The following is a 26,196-nucleotide window of genomic DNA, read 5'->3' as shown; positions in this document are numbered from 1 at the left end:
TTGTTGTTAGCTGACCAGGTGTGTGTTGTTGTTAGCTGACCAGGTGTGTTGTTGTTACTGACCAGGTGTGTTGTTTGACCAGGTGTTTGCTGACCAGGTGTGTTGTTGCTGACCAGGTGTGTTGTTTGTTACTGACCAGGTGTGTTGTTGTTACTGTTAGCTGACCAGGTGTGTTGTTGTTACTGACCAGGTGTGTTGTTGTTACTGACCAGGTGTGTTGTTACTGTTAGCTGACCAGGTGTGTTGTTAGCTGACCAGGTGTGTTGTTAGCTGACCAGGTGTGTTGTTAGCTGACCAGGTGTGTTGTTACTGACCAGGTGTGTTGTTACTGACCAGGTGTGTTGTTGTTAGCTGACCAGGTGTGTTGTTAGCTCACCTTCCTCTCTGGAGGTCCACCGGGACGCTCATCCCTGCTGTGGCCGACAGAGGGGGCTATGAGCGGCACCAAGCAGCGGGACAGCCCGGAGAGCTCGGCTAACAGCTAGCTCCGTTAGCCCGTTCGTTAGCCTCGTTAGCTCCGTTAGCCTCGTTAGCTCCGTTAGCCTCGTTAGCTCCGTTAGCTCCGTTAGCCTCGTTAGCTCCGTTAGCCTCGTTAGCTCCGTTAGCCTCGTTAGCTGGATCAGACGTGAACACCTGTCCCGCGTCACCTTTCCGTTAATCTGGCTCGTTCACGTGAGCCGCTGTTGAATTGTGGCGCTGGTTCTGCTCCGCTCTGGCGGGGCAGCGCCGCCAGCCAATAGGAAGCTCTGCTGGAGCCGCCAGCCAATAGGAAGCTCTGCTGGAGCCGCCAGCCAATGGCGTGCCTCGCTTCTTCTTCTTCGTGTCTTCCTCCGTCGTCACGGGCGGAGTGAGCGCACTGAGGCTCCACAGCGCCCCCGCAGGACGTTTCAGATGTGAAGGAAAGTTATATTATATGTTGAGACAATATATAGATAATGAGTTATCATATTATAATGTATTTCACGATATAATGATAATAGCACAAGCACACAGTTTAGATACACAGATGAGATAAACAAGAACATTTAATACACAAAGGAACACATTAAAGAACTGAAAGCAGACAGAAATAATGCTAAACCTACAATATTAATGAAACAAAGGTTCAAAGTACATTATATCCTTCATATACACATAGTAGGTCCTTCACCAATCACACATGACAGACATGTATTTATCTCTTTAACGCGAGGCAGTGAAACTCTACACTGTTAGCACATGTAAAGTAAAAACACAATATATATATATATAATATATACAATATAACTGTTCAGGAGAAATACATCATCATTGTTCTCAAATAACAATCCAAACTCAACACTTCCCTTTAGTTTACAGATTATTAAAGATCTACTTTAGGTAAAAAATGAAACACCAAAGTATGGTTTACATTTTGTACTACCTTCTCATTAGAAGAAGTGTTGATTGTAGAAAGAAATGTTACAATCAACACTTAAAATGACACAAAAAGAGGAAGTGAAGTGTGTGTGTGTGTGTGTGTGTGTGTGTGTGTGTGTGTGTGTGTGTGTGTGTGTGTGTGTGTGTGTGTGTGTGTGTGTGTGTGTGTGTGTGATGTATTATTCACAGTGAGCAGGTCGTCTTCACACATTAATCTCCTGAAGAGCAGCGAGTGGATGAATTATTCATCAGCGTGTAACTGGACACAGAACCCTGTTCTCCGTCCTCATAGAGTCTGTCCTCTAACCACCCCGTCCACTGGACACACTGTAGCTGCAGTCAGTCACAGGGTGGATCCCCGAGGTCTGAGGAGACTTCTGTTGTCTGGAAGGACTCGGTCTGGGACTCGGTCTGGGACTCTGACTCGGTCTGGGACTCGGACTCGGTCTGGGACTCTGACGGTCCGTAGTTCACAGGAAACTAAACTTCCTGTTGACTCTGAAGTCCAGAGATCAAAGACACATGAGGACGCTCCGCTGGGCCCCCGGGCCGCGGACCAACCCTCGTCCTGCACGTGGAACCCATGAAGTCTTTCCTTCTAGAGAATAATCTGAAGTCAGTTCAGAGTGGTTCTCTGTAGACCAGGTCCAGTTAACAGGACTCCTGGTGGTTCACTCTGCTGTTTATGTCCTTTGTTAGAAACACAAGGATTCTTTTATTCATGCAGTCATTATCTTATGAAGGAGGAGGTCAGCTCTTCTATATGTGGCTGTATTAAAGGCTGCAGCTGTTCTGCTCATAAAACAATGAATGACAACTGAACAGATTCAAATGTTTGAAGAAATCTAAATAAATGAATGGAAGTCTTTCTCTGCCCTGATGTCGTTTATCCTCCTGGTTCAGTAAACGACTTCACGAATATTCATATATATTAGAATATTATTATCAAAAGTCATCTCAGCTAAAGTGATACAAGTGGGTCGAAAGATCATTTATCTACCTTTATATTAAATATATGAATATTCTAATATATGAGGCCTAAGTTATAAACACATGATCTATAGATATATATCTATAGATATATATATACATATATATATATATATCTATAGATATATATATATATATATATATATATATGTATAGATATATATATATATCATATATATATCGATAGATATATGTATAGATATAGATATAGATATATATCTATATATATAGATATAGATATATATATATATATATATATATATATATAGATATATATATATAGATATATATCTATATCTATACAGATATATATATATAGATATATATATATCTATATATATATATATATATATATATATGTATAGATATATATATCTATATATATATATCTATACATATATATAGATATATATATAGATATATATATATATATCTATATATATATATATATATATAGATAGATATCTATATATATATCTATATATATATATATCTATATATATATATATATCTATAGATATATATAGATATGTACATCTGTCTCATGTGTTTTCTGTAGTGATGTTAAAGACTCGGAGACATTTTGTCCTCAGTCTCTGTCTTTTGTTTTCATAATATTAAATAATATCATTCGTTTGTTTTTACTACTTAGTCGTGAATCACAGACAAACTTTGTACTTTGAAGTTTTTATATATTATTTTGACATAAAACACTTATTTTCTCTCTCTCTCCTCTCAGCCAATCAGCGCGCCGCTCCCGTCTGGAACGCCCACTCGTCTTTCTGTTCGGCCAATCAGGGCGCTCCCCCTGCCGGACGCCATTTTGTGAGCTCCACGGCGGCGCTGGCCCTGCTGGCCGCGGATGGAACCTGTTGCTCTCCGTAGTTCCGTGTTGTGCAATGGACGGGTGAGTCTGTCCTGCTGTCCTGCTGTCCTCCTGTCCTCTGTGTCTGTGTCTGTCTTATAACCAGCGGCGGGCCGGTACCGGCACCGGAGGCCCGCCGGGTCCGTGTCGCTCTGATAACTGTCCATAAAGTTGTGTTTGTTCTGTTAGCAGGAGGCTAGCTGCGTTAGCTCCGCGTTAGCTCCGCTGCTAGCTCCGCTGCTAGCTCTGCGTGCACGCTGAACCCCGCACTGGCCTCGTCCCGCAGAACCCGCAGAACCCGCACACGAGCTGAGCCGAACAGGAGGCGTGAGGAGAACCTCACGCCTCCTGTGTCTCCGCTCCTCTTCTGGTCTGAAGGAGCTCCTGATAGAGCTTCACCTCCTTCAGCCACCAGGAGTCACTCCTGATAGAGCTTCACCTCCTTCAGCCACCAGGAGTCACTCCTTATAGAGCTTCTCCTTCCTTCAGAGCTTCACCTCCTTCAGCCACCAGGAGTCACTCCTGATAGAGCTTCACCTCCTTCAGCCACCAGGAGTCACTCCTTATAGAGCTTCACCTCCTTCAGCCACCAGGAGTCACTCCTGATAGAGCTTCACCTCCTTCAGCCACCAGGAGTCACTCCTTATAGAGCTTCACCTCCTTCAGCCACCAGGAGTCACTCCTGATAGAGCTTCACCTCCTTCAGCCACCAGGAGTCACTCCTTATAGAGCTTCACCTCCTTCAGCCACCAGGAGTCACTCCTTATAGCTTCACCTCCTTCAGCCACCAGAGCTTCACCTCCTTCAGCCACCAGGAGTCACTCCTTCTAGAGCTTCACCTCCTTCAGCCACCAGGAGTCACTCCTGATAGAGCTTCTCCTCCTTCAGCCACCAGGAGTCACTCCTTCACCTCCTTCAGCCACCAGGAGTCACTCCTTATAGAGCTTCACCTCCTTCAGCCACCAGGAGTCACTCCTTATAGAGCTTCACCTCCTTCAGCCACCAGGAGTCACTCCTGATAGAGCTTCACCTCCTTCAGCCACCAGGAGTCACTCCTTATAGAGCTTCACCTCCTTCAGCCACCAGGAGTCACTCCTTATAGAGCTTCACCTCCTTCAGCCACCAGGAGTCACTCCTTCTAGAGCTTCACCTCCTTCAGCCACCAGGAGTCACTCCTGATAGAGCTTCACCTCCTTCAGCCACCAGGAGTCACTCCTTATAGAGCTTCTCCTCCTTCAGCCACCAGGAGTCACTCCTTATAGAGCTTCACCTCCTTCAGCCACCAGGAGTCACTCCTTCTAGAGCTTCTCCTCCTTCAGCCACCAGGAGTCACTCCTTATAGAGCTTCACCTCCTTCAGCCACCAGGAGTCACTCCTTATAGAGCTTCTCCTCCTTCAGCCACCAGCCACCAGGAGTCACTCCTTATAGAGCTTCTCCTCCTTCAGCCACCAGGAGTCACTCCTTATAGAGCTTCTCCTCCTTCAGCCACCAGGAGTCACTCCTTATAGAGCTTCTCCTCCTTCAGCCACCAGGAGTCACTCCTTATAGAGCTTCTCCTCCTTCAGCCACCAGGAGTCACTCCTTATAGAGCTTCACCTCCTTCAGCCACCAGGAGTCACTCCTTATAGAGCTTCTCCTCCTTCAGCCACCAGGAGTCACTCCTGATAGAGCTTCACCTCCTTCAGCCACCAGGAGCCACCAGGAGTCACTCCTGATAGAGCTTCTCCTCCTTCAGCCACCAGGAGTCACTCCTTATAGAGCTTACATTGTACATTGAGGTAGTATACTGAGGTAGTACACTGAGGTAGTACATTGAGGTAGTATACTGAGGTAGTATACTGAGGTAGTACTCTGAGGTAGTACTCTGAGGTAGTACTCTGAGGTAGTACACTGAGGTAGTACACTGAGGTAGTACACTGAGGTAGTACATTGAGGTAGTATACTGAGGTAGTATACTGAGGTAGTACATTGAGGTAGTATACTGAGGTAGTATACTGAGGTAGTACTCTGAGGTAGTACTGAGGTAGTATACTGAGGTAGTACTCTGAGGTAGTACACTGAGGTAGTACACTGAGGTAGTACTCTGAGGTAGTACTCTGAGGTAGTATACTGAGGTAGTACTCTGAGGTAGTACTCTGAGGTAGTATACTGAGGTAGTACTCTGAGGTAGTATACTGAGGTAGTACTCTCATCGTGACGTCTTTACAGCTGAATGAAGCTTAAATGTTTTAGTTATTTCTGTTTAAAGTAATTTACTGATGTAACTGATCTCAATACACATCTACACACTACACACATCATCTACACACATCATCTACACACATCATCTACACACATCATCTACACACATCATCTACACACATCATCTACACACATCATCTACACACATCATCTACACACTACACACATCTATACACACTACACACATCTACACACATCATCTACACACAACATCTACACACATCATCTACACACACACTACACACATCTACACACATCATCTACACACAACATCTACACACATCATCTACACACATCTATACACACTACACACATCTACACACATCATCTACACACAACATCTACACACAACATCTACACACATCTACACACATCATCTACACACAACATCTACTCACAACATCTACACACATCTACACACATCATCTACACACATCATTTACACACAACATCTACTCACAACATCTACACACATCTACACATCTACACACATCATCTACACACATCATTTACACACATCCTGATCACAGCTCAAACTGTCCATGGATCACATTAGTATTGATCTATTAGTATTGATCTATGAGTATTGATCTATTAGTATTGATCTATGAGTATTGATCTATTAGTATTGATCTATGAGTATTGATCTATTAGTATTGATCTATTAGTATTGATCTATGAGTATTGATCTATTAGTATTGATCTATTAGTATTGATCTATGAGTATTGATCTATTAGTATTGATCTATTAGTATTGATCTATGAGTATTGATCACATTAGTATTGATCACATGAGTATTGATCTATTATAATTGATCACATTAGTATTGATCTATTATAATTGATCTATTAGTATTGATCACATGAGTATTGATCACATGAGTATTGATCACAGCTGTTTGTCCACTGATCCACTCTAACTGTCAGTGATGGTGTTGGCTGCAGGCCGTGAGGCGTTTGAGGTCCTGCAGTAAATATTAGTGCTGTGTCATTGGTGCCCTGAGGGTCTTCAGGCGGTACAGTCACACCAGCTGCAGCCAGAACAGCCGGTTTGTCCGCCGCCACATGTGACACGTACCATCTGAAGTACAAGTACATGTACAAGTACTCATGACATGTACTTCATGTGTTAGGAGTATTTCTCTAGTGAGACCGTGGTATTGTTTTATTAATGAGTCAATAGTTCACTCGATTTCCTTATTTATATGATATTTGTTCATATTCGTATTCTCATATTTTCTGTTTTATTCATGTTGTATCCTGTGGATCCAGGTTAAAGGGGGCTGGTCTAGTCAGGACCAGAGTCGTTCTGTTTCTTCTTTATGATAAAGTTCTCGTTCTGTTTCTTCTTCTACGTCATAAAGTTCTCGTTCAATAAATCAATTATCATTTAGTCTATACAAACCTGATGTCTTTGAACGTCTCGTTTAGTTCTTTTCTAAATATGAGAAAGAAAAGCAGGAAACGGTTCAGAGGCTGGAATCGGGATATTAGAATGATTCTCTGCTTCTGCCTGAAAAAGACATTATTGATCCAAACTAGGTGCCGATTATTTCTGATCGACTAGTCTATTAATTGACTGATTGATACAGTTCTAGTCAACAGAACTTTATTAACAACGTGCAGGTTCGCGATCATCAATGAGCTTCATGGAGGAACCACTGATACGAACAGTGAAGGCATCACACAGTCAGGCAGCAGGTTTGGAATGAACCGATCAGCTGATTGATTGATCCGTCCTCTCTGCTGGGTTTCTCTGCCCCTCACCTCGTCTGCTCAGGCTTCAACCTCATTTCACTTTTGTTGGCTTGTTGTTTTGAGTTTTTCTCTGCGCTGCTTCTAACACGCTGTCTTCTCTTCACAGCGGTGTCCACCAAGACTTAACAGGTGGTACCAAGGTAGGCTCCTCCTCCTCCTGCTGCTCCTCCTGCTGCTCCACCTCCTTATCTTCCTCCTACTCCTGCACCCTCCTTATCTTCATCTCCCTCTTCTTTCTCCTGCTACTCCTCATCTTCCTCCTCTTCATCTTTCTCCTCCTCCTCCTGCTCCTCAGCTCTCTGTAACATGAGAACCCATCTCAGTCAGGAGTCGCTCACCTTTATTTACGCTTTGTTTTAAAAAATACTCTGGTGGTGTGTTCAGGGACTCTCAGACATCAGAGCTTCACATAGAGCTGAAACGATTAATCGATTAGTAAATGGTCAGAAAGTCGATCGGCAACACCTTTGATTATTGACCAGCTGTTGGAGTCGTGTCTCCTTGTTTTTTTTTACTCTGAGGGAGACGTTGGCTGTTTTCTGATCAATGGATCAATAGATCAATAGATTAATGGATTAATTGAGATGCAGATGAATCTTAAACTGCAGCTCTAATCAGACTGATGGATCAATAATCTGCAGCCTGGATGGACTGACTTTAAAAGCCAGCTGATCACTATGATCACCTGTGGTGGGCGTGTCCTTCACGTACCTGCACCTTTTAATGTCATGTTTGTTGCTGCTGTTTCACATTAAAAGTCTTTTATTGTGAAGGGAACAGTTGTTAGAAATCTGATTATGAATATTCCTCTAAATTGATTGTAGAGTTTGTAAACAATGAGGACGTAGATCAGTGTGAACATTCAGTTTGGTGACGATTCATTCAAACGGCTAACAGAACATTAAGTTCTGGAGGAGAACATGTTAGTGTATGAAAACATTAAACCTGATGTTTCATGAGGAGCTCCAGGTCACCAGAGGATCCTCGTTGTTCCCAGTGTTCATGAACACAACGTCAGACACCACGAAGAACACTGAATGGACAACACAGTGTTTCAGTTTCACCAGTGACTCAGTGTGCTGTGGTTGTCGTAGCGACGGCAGATGTTGGAAACACCAACAGACCATGAAGGCATCTTCGTAACTGAATAACTCCGTTTACCAGAACGTGTGGTAGAGTTCCTCCTCCACTGGTGATGACGGAGGAACAGACTGACCTCCACCTCTCTGATGTCCAGCTGATGTTCACCGTTAGATAAATAAACTAATCCTTTATTTCTGGGTCTGATCTCCCAGCAGCCTTTGCTCACATTCCTCTGACTGGTATGTGAACCAATCAGAGGAATGTGAGGGGAGAAACCAGAACCTGAGCCAAAACCACATGGAGAACAGGAAGTAAGGGGAGGAGGAGGAGGAGGAGGAGGACTTTTGATGACTGGTTTCCTGTTTCCTCAGTCACCTGAAACCCTGAACCAGACTGGATCCTGTTAGAGGGCTGGTTCAGGAGGAGGAACTATGTTCCTCATGAACTGGATTTATCAGGAACACCTATAGCATCACCGTCCTCCTGGTCTCACAGATGAGCTGATGAGACTATGGAGGTCAAAGGTCACTGTGACGTCACAAACACATTTTTCTTTGAACCAGAACTTTAACATTGAACTAGTCAGTGAATGATTTCAGGTGTTTGATGGCAGCGAGAGGAAGACAGTCTGTCTCTCTGTCTGTCTCTCTGTCTGTCCTCTGTGAGGCGGACCGGTCAGCAGCTGTCAGACAGCAGATCCAGGTCCAGAGGAGACCAGGACTCAGGTTTCTGTTGTTTAATTCATGAGCTGTAAGAAGATCTGAGCAGCTTTTGTTCAGAGGAACCCGTCTGCTGCTCAGAGCCACAGACACATCAGCTGCTGATTGGTCCTCCTGTTCATCACGTCGTCCAATCAGCATTTAGTCCAGAATCAGTCAGAGAGCAACAAACAGAAAGACATTTATTCGGCTCCTGGTTGAACTCTTCAGAATGATGATCATACTTTTATCATACTCATGTCATACTGTGATGCTCTCAGTGATGTTTAACAGCTGTCTGTTTGTGACCTCAGATACTGTGATGGATCAGTAGAGGATCTTTAGGAACCAGGTGTCCAGTGTCCCCCTGAGGTCTTAGACCCTGAACCCTGAGGGACCAGGACCTGATGTCAGCTGGTAGATGAGACGGAGGTTTAGACAGGAGGAAACACCTGAACGTTACGTACAATAAAGGGTTTTATTTAATGTTCTGTTCCAGGATCTTAACGTTTGTTTACTGATGAACGGAGATCAAACTTAATTCAAACAAATGGATTTTCGTTTACATGGTCTCCATATTAAGTCCTTTCTTTGAGTCATGTTGTGACCGAAACATTCTTCTCTGGAGGTGTTTCATACCAGATGTGGCTTCTGGCTCATTTCCATAAATAACTAAACCAATAATGCAAACACCAAATATATTTTATTGGCTTTTATTGTGAAATCCATATTTGTCCCAGTGTTAGTGGTCATCAATAAAACGTGGGCGCACCTTTAACTGCTGCAGAGAGGAACAGTAGAAGAAGAACTCTTTGTCTGTAGAATGAAGCTCTTTGTCTTCATCTGGTTTTCATTGAGATCCACAGGAAGTACCCCCCCCCCAACAGTTGACCCCCTCATATTGATATTGACCGTATAAAGGACTCTAGTGGGACATGCGGCTCTCTGCTGCCCTCTGGTGGCGGCAGCATGTGTCACCGTTATAGAGCTGATACAGCTGATTGATCGGACAGTCGATGGATGAAAATAATCTTTATCAGTTTTGATAATCACTTAATGTTTAGAAGCAGAACGGGAGGATTTCCTGCTTCAGTTTGTCTTTGTATGATAAATGAATGCTCACAGCCGCTCTAAGAACTGGTGAAGGAAGTTCTTCAGCATCACAAGATGATTCAATCTAAACTAGTTCAACCAGCTGTCCTGCTGTCTGCTAACTCATCTTCTTATTAACGTCTAAATAAACTCTAGTTCATAACTGACACCGTAGTAAATCTGATGTTGTTGTGTTTCAGAGAGGATCTGAAGAGCTTTTCCCCAGCATCACCAGTGGCCCGTATATCATGAGCACCACAGGTCAGATTCTTTAATAATCATAATCATACTGTCTGTTCACCTGGAGACACCTTAGCAGACAGCTAAATGCTCTTATGGCTGAGCAGCAGTGGATCCTTATCAGGATCAATGACTTTTATGTTTAATATCAGAATGTTATTTTTTTCCACTGAGATATGAGTTTGCTACATTTCTGTTGTAGTTCTGTAGTTTTCCTAACTGTCTCTTTGTTGCATGTTGAGTCATCAGATAATAACCGGTAGGATCAGTGGTCCTAGTTTGACTCATGTGTCACCTTCTCACTGGTCGTCCTGATGTGCTGTCTTTACTTCCTGTCCTCTGCAGCCAATGGAAACGACAGTAAGAAGTTCAAAGGTGACACCAGAGGTCCCGGGGTGCCGTCCAGGGTTCTCCACATCCGCAAGCTCCCCAACGACATCGCAGAGGCCGAGGTCATCAGCCTCGGTCTGCCGTTCGGAGACATCACCAACTTGCTGATGCTCAAAGCCAAAAACCAGGTGCAGGACTTTTACACTTGGTACTGAGCTATACTCACCCGACCCGTACTACCCTGTCCTGTACCGAGCCGTCCCGTACTACCCTTTCCTGTACCGAGCCGTCCCGTACTACCCTGTCCTGTACCGAGCCGTCCTGTACCGAGCCGTCCTGTACCGGGCTGTCCCGTACTACCCTGTCCTGTACCGAGCTGTCCCGTACTACCCTGTCCTGTACCGAGCCGTCTCTTACTAACCTGTCCTGTACCAAACTGCCTGTACTGAATCTGTCCTGTTTCCCCTTCAGGCCTTCTTGGAGATGAACTCGGAGGAAGCAGCTCAGAACATGGTGGGTTATTACTCCACAAATATGCCCATCATCAGGAACCAGCTGGTCTACGTCCAGTTCTCCAACCATAAGGAGCTCAAGACCGACAACTCCCCCAACCAGGAGGTACACCTCACTCAGTACTGATAGCATCTGTTAGCATATGTTAGCATCTCCTCTACAGCATCCATCTATCGTTAGCAGCTGTTAGCATCTGTTAGCATCTCCTCTACATCACCCATTCATCGTTAGCAGTTGTTAGCATCTGTACAGTGCCTATCTATTGTGAGCATCTGTTAGCATCACTACAACATGTGTTCCTCTCTCAGAGGGCCCAGGCAGCTCTTCGGGCCCTCACTTCCTGTCATGTGGATCCAACTATGGCAGCTCCGAGCACCGTGCTGAGGGTGGTGGTGGAGAACCTGGTCTACCCCGTCACCCTGGACGCGCTCTGCCAGGTAAACACAACACAACAACAACAGTAACACAGGGATCTTAACCATCATGAACTCAACCTCCTGCTGTTAAACTCTTTTTGTTCGTTACTAAGAAGAACATTTAACTAATCCGTTCCCCGTCTGGTCCTCAGATCTTCTCAAAGTTCGGCACCGTGCTGAGGATCATCGTCTTCACTAAGAACAGTCAGTTCCAGGCTCTGATGCAGTACGCAGACGGAGCCTCCGCCCAGTCAGCTAAACTGGTGAGCACCTCCTGCTGCTGGTCCCACTCATCCTGTGATAAGTTCTTCATGGTTCAGTGGAGCTGACTGTCTGTCTGTCTGTCTGTCCTTCAGTCTCTGGACGGACAGAACATCTATAACGGCTGCTGCACTCTGAGGGTCAGCTTCTCTAAACTCACCAGCCTCAACGTGAAGTACAACAACGAGAAGAGCCGAGACTTCACCAGACCGGACCTCCCAACCGGAGACAGCCAGCCGAGTATGGAGCACCAGGCCATGGCCACCGCCTTCAGTGAGACACACGTATACACACATACACACACACACACACACACACAGTTACTTTTATTGGTCGACAGCAGATTCACAGATTCTTCAACAAAATGTCTGAAGAACAATCTTCAACACAAACGATCAGAAGCTGATGGAACGTAGAACAGGTTCTCTAGAGGATTCACTTCCTGTTACCGACTCATCAGAACCTGGTGGTCTGGACCGGAGCTCCTCTCTGATCAGATTTTTCTGTGGATCAGGTCTTGAGGCTGAGGTTCAGGTTGAGGTCTTGAGGCTGAGGTCTTGAGGTTGAGGTCTTGAGGCTGAGGTTCAGGTCTTGAGGCTGAGGTTCAAGTCTTGAGGTTGAGGTCTTGAGGCTGAGGTTCAGGTCTTGAGGCTGAGGTTCAAGTCTTGAGGTTGAGGTCTTGAGGTTGAGGTCTTGAGGTTGAGGTCTTGAGGATGAGGTCTTGAGGATGAGGTCTTGAGGATGAGGTTGAGGTCTTGAGGTTGAGGTCTTGAGGCTGAGGTTGAGGTCTTGAGGCTGAGGTCTTGAGGTTGAGGTCTTGAGGATGAGGTTCAGGTCTTGAGGATGAGGTTCAGGTCTTGAGGATGAGGTTCAGGTCTTGAGGATGAGGTTCAGGTCTTGTTTCTTCCCTGCAGCTCCAGGGATCATCTCAGCCGGACCGTACGGAGCCACACACGCCTTCCCCCCCGCCTTCACCCTCCAACCCACCAGTGAGTCTCACCTGTCCAGGTGCTGTTCTGCTGTCCGTCACATTCCTCCATATGTTTCATCTTAATCAGTATTTGTGAAGAGAAACAGGAGATTAGGACATTTAACAGATCAGAATACATTTAGTAAAAAGAAAAACGTTGAATGAAACTCATCATTTATAAGTGTTGTTCGTAAAAAGACGTAACACGTTACATGAATGGAGAATAACTCCGCCTCTAATCAATAACTCGTTTAGGAGGATCGTCTCTTTTAATGATCCTCGTTAAGACCATCGATGGACAGGAAACAGATCCAGAACCATGAACACAGCAAACCATCCTAGAACTTAAACCTTCTACCTGCTGCATCTCATTCATTGATCCTAAATTCAGATAAATGAACTTGTTTTAATCTCTTAAATGAAGTTTGACAGGTTTTATTTAGTGTTAACAACATATTTAAGTTGGTTCCTTAAAGGGCCGGTGTGTGGGGTCTGTAGAGAACCACAGAGGTCGATGTGTGGAGAACCACATCATAATATTATGTTCCATATTCTGACAGAAGGTCCATGAATGCTGCACACTGTCTCCTGACAGCCAATCACATCTCTGCTCATTTTGCCTCATTACAAAATAAGAGCGTGCTGTAGTTCTCAGATGTCTCCTCAGTGTCTCACCCGTCTCACCCGTCTCACCCCTCCCAGTGTCCTCCCACTACCCAGGCCTGGTCCCTGCTCTGCCCGGGGCCCTGGCCTCGCTGGCCCTCCCCGGGGCCTCCAGAATGGGGTTCCACCACCTCTCAGCCGGAGTCTCTGTCCTGCTGGTCAGCAACCTGAACCCTGAGGTGAGTCCGTCCGTCCGTCCACATCGTCTCCTCCTCATCACCACCTCCTTTGTGCAGTGCATTGTGGGACAACTGTGTTTATTATTGTAATATTTATTATTTCAGCTTGTAGAACAAAAACAGAGGATGTAGAGTTAAACTAAGAAAAGTTATGAGGAGAATAAACAAGAAATACCAACGTAAATACATGATATGATGCCAAGGAACTAATGGGAGGGATGATAGTAAAGCGCACACACACACACACACACAAACATCACAACCAATCAGAGAGGTCTGAGGTCACGCCCTACAGTGATGTCACAGGAGCTGTCTCATGGAGCTCTTTGATTGGCTGTTTGAGTCTCTGATGTCGGGAGTTTAGTTCTCACTGATGACGTTTACCTTTCTGTGTCTGACTTCCTGTCACGTTTTTAATGCCTTCACATTAAACATAGATCAACACACACACACACACACACACACACACACACACACACACATACACACATACACACACACACTTCTGTAAACACACACACACACACACACACTTCTGTAAACACACACACACACACACTTCTGTAAACACACACACACACTTCTGTAAACACACACACACACACTTCTGTAAACACACACACACACACTTCTGTAAAACACACACACACACACACTTCTGTAAACACACACACACACACACACACACACACACTTCTGTAAACACAACACACACACACACACACACACACACACTTCTGTAAACACACACACACACTTCTGTAAACACACACACACACTTCTGTAAACACACACACACACACCCACCTGTCCAGTCATGTGTGACCTCCTCTCCAAAGGTAATTAACTTCCTGATTGACCCCTCACCTGTCTTTTTTTCCCCTCCCGTTTAATTTGTTGCCATGGAAACGGCTCGGACCCTCCACCTGTCCTGCCCTCCCACCTTTACCTGTCCTTCCCTGCGCTGCCTTCTCTGCTGTCTCTAAAGAGAGTTACGCCCCACTGCCTCTTTGTTCTCTTCGGTACGTTGTCACTCGCTTCTTATTTTGAAATTTCAGTAACTCGGTTGATCTGATTTTGACTTTCTGTTTTTTTTTTTTTATGAATGAAATGAGTTTGGTTTTGTCACATTTCTGCGTGTTGATTTGATTTTTTTAACAATATTTGCAGCTTTTCTTTAGTTTCAGATGCAACTTGAAGCTTGGTAATAAAAGTTTAGGCGTCTCAAAGTCATCAGGGGAGTTAACTAAAACCAAAAGACACGTTATTAAAACTCATCAAGTAATATATAGGAATAGAAAATAAGAAATATCAACATTTACAGAAAGACAAATTAGAAGACACTAAATAGAAAATAATGTACAATTATTTTGAAATAAATAATAATTCACCAACTTGACTTTGGAGAAGCCGTTAAAAATATTTTTCTTGTGTTAAAAAGTGATAAATGAAAATGGATCGTTCTTATTATGGCAATAATAAAAAGGTGATAAAAAATAACAATGTGAAAAATGATAATAAGTGAGTAGTAGTAATGAAAATATGATAAATGATAATAAACAGGTGATAGTTCCAGTATTTAGGGTGAAATTAGGTTTTTTAATGTTCCTCCGTGTGTCATATCCAGATTTAATAAATGATTTATGTTTAATGAGCTGCTGCTGAATCCAAACTCTGCTTTAACTGAAGATCACAACAGTTTAGTCTGAGGAAACATTCTCTGTGAAACGTGAAGGAGGCTTAAAAGTTATTAAAAAAGAGTTATTAAAACTCGTTTTAAATAAAAACTCCTTTTAAAGGTGGAGGAAGTTTCTAGTTGTCATGGAGATTAATTTTGACAGAAGCTGCATTTATTGTGTTCCATCTAGTTTCAGTAAAGTGTTTCTTAGTTTGCATGCAGGGTTCCTTTCAGTTTGCATGTCCTCAGTGCTGAATCAGCCTCTTGTCAAAACTCCCATAATTCATAGCTCCTACACTGTGTAATCTGCCATTTTGATTTTCTCTGAACATTACCCTTAATTTCCTCACTGCATTTCCTGTGTTTAACACCTAAATTAAGTTAAATTAGTCGTTGGTTCCTCCTGTTGCTGCAGGTTTTAGATCAGCTGTCTTTGTTTGATTAAAGATAAGGGTCGGGGGTTTAAGGGCCAGTGGATTAAGGGTTGGGGGTTTAAGGGTCGGGGGTTTAAGGGCTAGTGGATTAAGGGTCGGGGGTTTAAGGGCCAGTGGATTAAGGGTCGGGGGTTTAAGGGCTAGTGGATTAAGGGCCAGTGGATTAAGGGCCAGTGGATTAAGGGCCAGTGGATTAAGGGCCAGGTGCTTTGGCACTTCGTTGACCAAAGTGTTTGTCATTACGCTGGAATGACTTCCAGTTTAAGAAGTGAACCTTTGAATGTGTTTCTGGTGTTTCAGGTGTTTATGGCGACGTGATGAGAGTGAAGATCCTGTTCAACAAGAAGGAGAACGCTCTGGTTCAGATGTCGGACTGCACACAGGCTCAGCTAGGTAACCTCTGCTGCTCTCCAGGAAAATGATGAAAAACAATTAGAAAAATTGCTTCTGTTTTAATTTGAAGGAACAGGGAGAGGATAAAAAGTACCATATTAAAGAGAGCAACAATAGAACATACCGTATGAGAACCATATATGGAAACGTCAGTAATCCAGTCAGACTTAAGTACCTGTCTTCACCCGTCTGCTTTCAGCCATGAGCCACCTGAGCGGCCAGCAGCTTCATGGGAAGCCTCTGCGCATCACGCCGTCCAAACACACCAGCGTCCAGCTTCCCCGTGAAGGCCACGAGGACCAGGGCCTGACCAAAGACTACAGCAACTCCCCCCTGCACCGCTTCAAGAAGCCCGGCTCCAAAAACTACTCCAACATCTTCCCACCTTCTGCCACCTTGCACCTGTCCAACATCCCGTGAGTCCCCCAGCTGCAGCAGCAGGAACACCAGGACTGAAACCAGCTGCTGCTTCCTTTAACGTAACGTCATGTTGCTTTGTGTTTGCAGACCGTCTGTGGTTGAGGACGACCTCAAGATGCTGTTTTCCAGCTCAGGAGCCATGGTCAAGGCCTTCAAGTTCTTCCAGTGAGTCATCCCTCGACTGTCTCTGCTCTCAAAGCCTCTCTGATATCTTTACTCACTGAAGCCCAGAGTCCCTGATCCCAGAGTCCCCGTCCCAAAGCCTTTATCCTTGCCCTGTTACCCCATGTCCTAGTCCTGAAGCCCATGAGCTTACCTTTAACCCTTATCTTTACTCATCCTTTCGTGTTCTGGTCCCAAAGCCTTTCTTGTTCTGGTCCCGAATCCTTTCTTGTTTTTGTCTTGAATCCTTTCTTGTTCTTGAATCCTTTCTGGTTCTGGTCTTGAATCCGTTCTTGTTCTTGTCTTGAAACCTTTCTTGTTCTGGTCTTGAATCCTTTCTGGTTCTTGAATCCTTTCTTGTTCTTGAATCCTTTCTGGTTCTGGTCTTGAATCCTTTCTTGTTCTGGTCTTGAATCCGTTCTTGTTCTTGTCTTGAAACCTTTCTGGTTCTGGTCTTGAATCCTTTCTTGTTCTTGAATCCTTTCTGGTCTTGAATCCTTTCTTGTTCTTGTCTTGAATCCTTTCTTGTTCTGGTCTTGAATCCTTTCTTGTTCTTGGTCTTGAATCCTTTCTTGTTCTGGTCTTGAATCCTTTCTTGTTCTGGTCTTGAATCCTTTCTTGTTCTGGTCTTGAATCCTTTCTTGTTCTGGTCTTGAATCCTTTCTTGTTCTGGTCTTGAATCTTTCTTGTTCTTGTTCTTGAATCCTTTTGTCTTGAATCCTTTCTTGTTCTGGTCTTGAATCCTTTCTTGTTCTGGTCTTGAATCCTTTCTTGTTCTTGGTCTTGAATCCTTTCTTGTTTGAATCCGTTCTTGTTCTTGAATCCTTTCTTGTTCTTGAATCCTTTCTTGTTCTTGAATCCTTTCTTGTTCTGGTCTTGAATCCTTTCTTGTTCTGGTCTTGAATCCTTTCTTGTTCTTGTTCTTGTCTTGAATCCTTTCTGGTTCTGGTCTTGAATCCTTTCTTGTGGTCTTGAATCCTTTCTGGTTCTGGTCTTGAATCCTTTCTTGTTCTGGTCTTGAATCTTTCTTGTTTTCTTGAATGTTCTGGTCTTGAATCCTTTCTTGTTCTGGTCTTGAATCCTTTCCTTTCTTGTTCTGGTCTTGAATCCTTTCTTGTTCTGGTCTTGAATCCTTTCTTGTTCTTGTCTTGAATCCTTTCTGGTTCTGGTCTTGAATCCTTTCTTGTTCTTGAATCCTTTCTGGTTCTTCAATCCTTTCTGGTTCTGGTCTTGAATCCTTTCTTGTTCTGGTCTTGAATCCTTTCTGGTTCTGGTCTTGAATCCTTTCTTGTTCTGGTCTTGAATCCTTTCTTGTTCTGGTCTTGAATCCTTTCTTGTTCTTGAATCCTTTCTTGTTCTTGAATCCTTTCTTGTTCTGGTCTTGAATCCTTTCTTGTTCTGGTCTTGAATCCGTTCTTGTTCTTGTCTTGAATCCTTTCTGGTTCTGGTCTTGAATCCTTTCTTGTTCTGGTCTTGAATCCTTTCTGGTTCTGGTCTTGAATCTTTTCTTGTTCTTGTCTTGAAACCTTTCTTGTTCAGTTCCAGAAACTCTTCTTGTTCTGGCCTTGTATTTGGATTCATTCCTTGTCCCAAAGCCCTTCCCTTCACTGTATTTGATCATGTGACCTTGTGGACTTCATGTGTCATCTGAACAGCTCCTGTTGTTTTTTCTTTCAGGAAGGACCACAAGATGGCTCTGATCCAGATGGGCTCAGTGGAGGAGGCCATCGAGTCCCTCATCGAGTTCCACAACCACGACCTGGGAGAGAACCACCACCTGCGGGTCTCCTTCTCCAAGTCCTCCATCTGAGCCTCAGACCCCCTCGATGGTGTCCACTACACTCCCATCATTCCTACCAGTCTGCAGGAACAACCTGAAGTCTGCTGTGATGTTAACTTATTATGAAACTCATTTTAAGGTTCTTTAAGAGGTTTAGGGTCATTTAGGAACCGTTGGGAGGAAGTCAGAATTCTGGATTTAATCAGAAGTCGGGAAGTAAAGTCAGAATCAGACATTTGGCATAAGCCGTCACTCTGAGGTCATAGTCCTTGGCGTTCGTTTACTCGTGTCCTTCTTGTTTTGAAGCTGTTAGCTTTTAGCCACTTTTGCCTTTTGACTTTAATCCGAGATGTAAGGAGTTAAAGTCGGCCTTCTAAACGTTCTCCTCTGGAACGCGGGCTAAAGTTATTTAAATCCCGACTTTATTACCTCAGAATTCTTTCTTTAGTCTCGGTTTTCCTGTGGTCCTAATCCTCTTTGAAGTTTCCCCTTTGAAGCAACACTTCAGTGTTTAATGCCCCCCCCGACGATTAGTTTGATCAGACGATCCTGTGCCTTATTCCTGCGGTCACCACGACCTCCACTCTCACATGTGAACACATAAAATCTCCCATCATGCCTCTAACTTGGCAGAGAGCAGGTTTACAGTTGGTAAAGGTTTACTGTTGATGTGTAACAGACGTATATATATATATATATATATATATATATATATATATATATGTATGTATATGTATATATACATATATATCCTTATTTTATTGGTGTTGTTTTGTACTGCTGGTGACGTAGCGTCAAACGTGTGAACCGCTCTTTGACTTTAGATTTCCTCTTTTGTTCTTTGATTTCTTTATTTCCATGTATGCAATCATGTTTTATTCAAATCAAATATTGTAGCAATATTTTAATCATTCCTGAACTTTTCCTCGTTTGTTTTGTTTCTGTGGTGTTCTGTGCGCTCGTCTCGTCTGAACGGTTTTATTTATTAGTTTGAGATCCACTACAGCTGAAACCAAAAACGGCCTTTCAGATGCAAACAAACCCGCCTGCCTCAGGATCCTGGTTCAGAGGACTCAAACTATAGACGGAGGACGGGGAGCTGGTTCAGGGTTGGGTGGTATTTTACTGTGGGATGTTTTATTGATTTCTCTGACCGCTTCACTGGAATCAAACCACCGGCAAACCAGATGTAACGTGGAGTGCCTTCAAGACGGACATCAGGTATTAACTCCTCTTTACTCCGAGATGAAAGTTTGACGAAGAAGAAGAAACCAGGAGGTTCTGGTTCTGTTCATCTGTGTCTTAATATTTTAATCACGTCGACATTCCAGCTGCTCACACTGAACTGCAGCATCTGAACCCAACGTGATGCATTCAAGACGCCTGGGACGTTTGGAGTCTAGATTCAGGCTCCTCCAGAAGTGCTGAATCTGGACGGATCAAACATGAGCTCTGTGTTGATTGTAGACAAACACGAAGGAGTCTGAAGATCAGAGATGATGTCGATTCTGTCCGAAATCCGATGTTTTTGTTTATGTTTTGACTTTGCTCTGATTCGACCGTAAAGAACTTTGATCTTCTCTGATTCTGTGAAACTCCAGATTAAACTCTGTGATGTTCAGAGAGATGAGCAATGTCATGTGGATGAAAGCTCCGGTGACCTTCATGGACACTTGTGTTTGAGTCTGTGAGTTCAGATCCAGCCGACCAATGACAAGCTTCTATGAGTTCAGTTTGTGTCCGACAACAACAGACACATTGACACGTGACTGTTTTTTCCCAGGTGATTTGAATGCATCATCGGCCTTGCAGCGGGACCAGCGGGTCAGCAGGATGTAGAACTGTACAAACATGGTTATGATCACAGTTCTGTGTCTGACGGCTGATTGGTGGTTTTATATCTGATGTATATTTTGATTCTGAGCCTTCGACTGTTTGTGTCACAAAGACAAAAAAAACAAAAACAGATTAAATCACTTTTTATCTAAAATCTCTGTTCGTCTGTTTTGTTTCTCTGAAGGTTTCCCTTTGGTTTCTGGGTAATTGTGATGACACTATTTTCATCATTTTTACAAACTAAACAATCAATTGATTAATAAAGAAAATAATCAGCAGATTAATCCATAATGAAAATAATTAATTAATAGTTAATGAGCTCCAGCTGAACCAACTATAACTGTAAAATCCTGCTTTTACATGAATGCATCAGTAATAATATTCTACTGTTGGAATATAAAAAAGTTTGACAGTCACAGTTTGAATATTTGTAGTACTTTTGACTGATTATACTGACATACTTGTACTGAAGGAACATTTTACTGTGTAACAGTATACTTTACTTTGTGGTATTGATACTTTTACTGTAACTACTTTTATTCTGTTATTAGTACTTTAATGTTAGAATATTTTTACTGTGTTTTATGAGTACTTTTACTGTAACAGTTTACAGCAGATATTTATTGATCTGAAGTATTTATTCAGTGTTTTCTGATCAGAACCAGCAGGTGGCAGCAAAACATATGAAGACGACCAGAGACCATAAACACAGCTCACGGTGTACAAGTATAGGAATACTGTGTGTTTGTACATTATAGGAATACTGTGTATTGATACTAATATTTATACTAATATTAATGTGTATTAATACAGTAATACTGTGTAAATACACTAATGCCGTGTACATTGATGTTGTGTATTAATACACTCATCAATAAATTCAAAACATCAGAGAAACTTTTCTCAGAATCTCAAAACTTAAAAAACCTTTAAGATCTTAAATCTTTCTTTCTTTTGGATCAAATTGTTTTATTTTTAATTGCATTATGATTTTATCATAAAAGTTTAGAGGACAGACGTTCCTCTTTAAACAGTTTCCTTCTTCGTTAACATGGAAATACTTTTTGTATTTTTATTTAAAGTGTTTAGTTTTATGTTGAGTCTAATTACATATTCTCCTTTCTGAAAATCCATAAATGAAATAAATCAATCAATAACTGCTTTATCTCAAAGAAGAAGACGAGGAGGATATTGAAACAGGAGAAGTGAAGCGTTCACAGTTCTGAGGTTTTACAGACTGAAGGACTTCATATCTTCTTATCCCCCCCCCCTCCATGTGGAACCGGTGCAGAAGAGCAAAGAGGGATTGTGGGTAAAAAAACGCCAGCTTGGTCAGCTTTCACACGTCTGTCAAAGAGGAAATGTTTTACCATAATCCTCCAACACACACACATACACACACACACATACACATTCACACAGACACACATACACACACACACACACACACACACACACACACACACACACACACACACACACACACACACACACACACACACACACACACACACACACACACACACACACACACACACACACACACAGACACACATTCACACAGACACACACACACACACACACACACACACACACACACACACACACACACACACACATTCACACACACACACACACACACACACACACACACACACTCACACACCTTTAGACCTGGATGTGGAGTTGGACCTTTGTGGTCAAAGTCCTGAATAAAGAACACACTGGTCTGATCCAGATCCAGCTGGTCCAGAACCTCTCAGCCCCTCAGAGTACTCCTCTGTGGTAACAGTACTACATGTGTACTCCTCTGTGGTAACAGTACTACAGAGGAACATGTGTACTCCTCTGTGGTAACAGTACTGCAGAGGAACATGTGTACTCCTCTGTGGTAACAGTACTGCAGAGGAACATGTGTACTCCTCTGTGGTAACAGTACTGCAGAGGAACATGTGTACTCCTCTGTGGTAACAGTACTGCAGAGGAACATGTGTACTCCTCTGTGGTAACAGTACTGCAGAGGAACATGTGTACTCCTCTGTGGTAACAGTACTGCAGAGGAACATGTGTACTCCTCTGTGGTAACAGTACTGCAGAGGAACATGTGTACTCCTCTGTGGTAACAGTACTGCAGAGGAACATGTGTACTCCTCTGTGGTAACAGTACTACAGAGGAACATGTGTACTCCTCTGTGGTAACAGTACTGCAGAGGAACATGTGTACTCCCTCCTGTGAGATGAAGTGATGTTTTAGGTATTTCTTGTACACAGCAGGGAGTATGTTGAGCCCACAGAGGTGTACTGACGTGTACTGACGTGTACTGACGCCGCTGGGCGAATACTTTAAATGCTAATTCTGCTCCGCCTTCCTTCCACACATATGAGCTAACGACCCCGGAGACAATCTCTTCCTCCACATTTCCTCGCCGTCCGCTCGGCTGCTCCCTGCAGAGTGACCGCCGTAAACAAACACAACATGGCTGTCAGACAGATGATCTGAGGCGGCGTGCTGGACGAGCAGTCAGGCGTGTCGAGGAGACGGCGGGCGGCTAATGGCGTCTGGCTGACCGTCCGTCACGGTTTAACCGGACGGCTGACAGACGCTTCTGCCTAAAAGGCGGATTATGCAAACGTTCGGTTCACCGGCCTCCATCTCCAACGCCGACCCCACCGGGCCGCTCCGCCCTGCAGCCTCCAACGGGTACCTCCACCGGGTACCTCCACCAGGTACCTCCACCGGGTACCTCCACCGGGTACCTCAAACGGGTACCTCCACCAGGTACCTCTCCAGGTACCTCCACCAGGTACCTCCAACGGGTACCTCCACCAGGTACCTCCAACGGGTACCTCCACCGGGTACCTCCACCAGGTACCTCCACCAGGTACCTCCAACGGGTACCTCCACCAGGTACCTCCAACGGGTACCTCCACCAGGTACCTCCACCAGGTACCTCCACCAGGTACCTACCTCCACGGGTACCTCCACCAGGTACCTCCACCAGGTACCTCCACCAGGTACCTCCACCGGGTACCTCCACCGGGTACCTCCAGGTGTGATGGTACCTCCAGGTACCTCCAACGGGTACCTCCACCGGGTACCTCCAGGTACCTCCCAGGTACCAGGTACCTCCACCAGGTACCTCCAACGGGTACCTCCACCAGGTACCTCCCACCAGGTACCTCCAACGGGTACCTCCACCAGGTACCTCCAACGGGTACCTCCAACAGGTACCTCCAACAGGTACCTCCACCGGGTACCTCCACCAGGTACCTCCACCAGGTACCTCCAACGGGTACCTCCACCAGGTACCTCCACTAGGTGTGATGAGATGAGAATAAATGGACATCTTTAGCTGCCGGCTGATAATTAACCCTTTAAATCCTTTAGAGTGGCGCTAATTAGTCACAGGAAACATGTACACACACACACACACACACACACACAAACAAACATCCACACACAACCCGATAGCTGAACAAGTATTCACACACACAGCCAGCGGGTCAATTAGAGGCTGATGGACGAATCAGCAGACAGTCCATTAAATCGTTTGTCAGTCCGTCCGTCTGTCGGACTCCTGCAGAGACCCTCCGCCTCCTTCAGCAAGGACAAACAGAGAACACAGCAGGGTTCCTCCGAGACCAGAGGTTCTCTGTGGAACCGAAAACACAAAGAAACTTCAGAATTAGTTAAAAGCTGTTGGACAAAGACCTGATCTGGATCTGGATCTGGATCAGGTCTCTGTACTATGAAGAGAGTTCAACTTAAACATGAACATGTCTGCTGTCAGCAGAGCGGCATATTTAAAAAAAACTAAAAAATTTATATATGAGAAATATGAAGAAATTAAAGGTCACAGAGTTTAAACTGATAAATGAAAAAAGAACAGCTGGTTATGATTCACTGACTGAGTTAATGAGTTTAAATTAACAGATTAATAAAATCACTGCTTCATACAGAGTGAGATCTAAATATAATCATGTGTTTATTATATTAAATTAATGTGTTGCTTTATTCTTATAGAATAGAATATATTTATTTATTAACTCAAGTCAATACATCCGTCTGTGACTGTGAGACTCGTCAAACTGCATTAAGTTATTACATAATATGGTAAATTGAACTGATTTACTGTTATTGTGGTCATATAAATGTAACGTATGGTGCTGTTAGATTGCTGCTTAACTGCCCGTTAATAAAGGTGAGCAAACACGTTTAGTTTTTACCTCAGAGAAGATGTCGTTTTTGAACTTTTGAACTGACGTTACAACGATTTGGAGTTATTAGAAATATTTGGATCACAAGTCTGAAACAATCCGACGCAGCCAGAACGAAATAAAATATCACTAGTCAATAACTAACAACTAGTAGCCAAAAAATAAAACCATTAGTCATTAACTAACAACTAGTAGCCAACAAATAAAACCAGTAGTCAACTAAAACACAACTAGCCATTAACTAACAACTAGTAGCCAACAAATAAAACCATTAGTCATTAACTAACAACTAGTAGCCAACAAATAAACCAGTAGTCAACTAAAATATCACTAGCCATTAACTAACAACTAGTAGCCAACAAATGAAACCAGTAGTCAACTAAAATATCTCTAGCCATTAACTAACAACTAGTAGTTAACAAATAAAACCAGGAGTCAACTAAAATATAACTAGCCATTAACTAACAACTAGTAGCCAACAAATAAAACCAGAAGTGAACAAGTAAAACACCATTAGCCATTAACTAACAACTAGTAACCAACAAATAAAACAAGTAGTCAACTAAAACACAACTAGCCATTAACTAACAACTAGTAGCCAACAAATAAAACCATTAGTCATTAACTAACAACTAGTAGTTAACAAATAAAACCAGTAGTCAACTAGAATATCACTAGCCATTAACTAACAACTAGTAGCCAACAAATAAAACCATTAGTCATTAACTAACAACTAGTAGCCAACAAATAAACCAGTAGTCAACTAAAATATCACTAGCCATTAACTAACAACTAGTAGCCAACAAATGAAACCAGTAGTCAACTAAAATATCTCTAGCCATTAACTAACAACTAGTAGTTAACAAATAAAACCAGAAGTGAACAACTAAAAATAATTAGCCATTAACTAACAACTAGTAGCCAACAAATAAAACCATTAGTCAAAAACTATTAAACCATTAGTCATTAACTAACAACTAGTAGTTAACAAATAAAAACAGTGGTCAACTACAATACCAATAGCCATTAACTAACAACTAGTAGTTAACAAATAAAACCAGTAGTCAACTAGAATATCACTAGCCATTAACTAACAACTAGTAGCCAACAAATAAAACCATTAGTCATTAACTAACAACTAGTAGCCAACAAATGAAACCACTAGTCAACTAAAATATCACATTAGTCATTAACTAACAACTAGTAGCCAACAAATAAACCAGTAGTCAACTAAAATATCACTAGCCATTAACTAACAACTAGTAGCCAACAAATGAAACCAGTAGTCAACTAAAATATCTCTAGCCATTAACTAACAACTAGTAGTTAACAAATAAAACCAGGAGTCAACTAAAATATAACTAGACATTAACTAACAACTAGTAGCCAACAAATAAAACCACTAGTCAACTAAAATATCGCTAGTCATTAACGACCAACTAGTAGCCAACAAATAAAACCAGAAGTGAACAAGTAAAACACCATTAGCCATTAACTAACAACTAGTAATCAACAAATAAAACAAGTAGTCAACTAAAACACAACTAGCCATTAACTAACAACTAGTAGCCAACAAA

General features: G+C 43.0%; 2 protein-coding genes across 3 annotated transcripts in view; one reads left to right on the top strand and one right to left on the bottom strand.

Annotated features, from left to right (window-relative positions):
• Positions 1 to 477, bottom strand: part of stil (STIL centriolar assembly protein) — a 10,155-nt gene extending 9,678 nt beyond the window's left edge. Inside the window, 1 exon segment of the mRNA XM_054602077.1 lies at positions 377 to 477. Coding sequence (XP_054458052.1) covers positions 377 to 408 — 32 coding nt within the window. The 5' untranslated portion in view covers positions 409 to 477.
• Positions 478 to 3,102: 2,625 nt separating this feature from the next.
• ptbp1b (polypyrimidine tract binding protein 1b) lies at positions 3,103 to 20,557 on the top strand. 2 transcript variants are annotated; one of them, XM_054602153.1, is made up of 15 exons: positions 3,103 to 3,295; positions 7,360 to 7,393; positions 10,327 to 10,387; positions 10,712 to 10,884; positions 11,168 to 11,314; positions 11,518 to 11,646; positions 11,778 to 11,888; positions 11,982 to 12,159; positions 12,801 to 12,875; positions 13,559 to 13,698; positions 14,687 to 14,720; positions 16,111 to 16,203; positions 16,403 to 16,619; positions 16,711 to 16,788; positions 18,463 to 20,557. In XM_054602153.1, exons 1-15 carry the CDS (start codon positions 3,288 to 3,290, stop codon positions 18,593 to 18,595), a joined length of 1,611 nt encoding a protein of 536 aa, XP_054458128.1. In that variant the 5' UTR covers positions 3,103 to 3,287; the 3' UTR covers positions 18,596 to 20,557. The 2 variants fall into 2 exon arrangements, with proteins under 2 accessions (XP_054458128.1, XP_054458127.1); XM_054602152.1 differs by lacking the exon at positions 7,360 to 7,393.
• The last annotated feature ends 5,639 nt before the right edge of the window (positions 20,558 to 26,196 follow it).

Source organism: Anoplopoma fimbria, chromosome 8 (genome assembly GCF_027596085.1).
Source record: "Anoplopoma fimbria isolate UVic2021 breed Golden Eagle Sablefish chromosome 8, Afim_UVic_2022, whole genome shotgun sequence".
NCBI lineage: Eukaryota > Metazoa > Chordata > Actinopteri > Perciformes > Anoplopomatidae > Anoplopoma > Anoplopoma fimbria.
The sequence above is the reverse complement of the archived record's forward strand: the minus strand, read 5'-3'. Positions and strand labels throughout refer to the sequence as shown.

Coding starts and splice junctions, on each gene's coding strand:
- ptbp1b (XM_054602152.1), top strand. CDS start 3,251: ATGGAACCTGTTGCTCTCCGTAGTTCCGTGTTGTGCAATGGACGG. Junction 13,699..14,686: donor TCAGCAACCTGAACCCTGAG/GTGAGTCCGTCC, acceptor CTGTCTCTAAAG/AGAGTTACGCCCCACTGCCT. Junction 16,204..16,402: donor CTGCACACAGGCTCAGCTAG/GTAACCTCTGCT, acceptor GTCTGCTTTCAG/CCATGAGCCACCTGAGCGGC.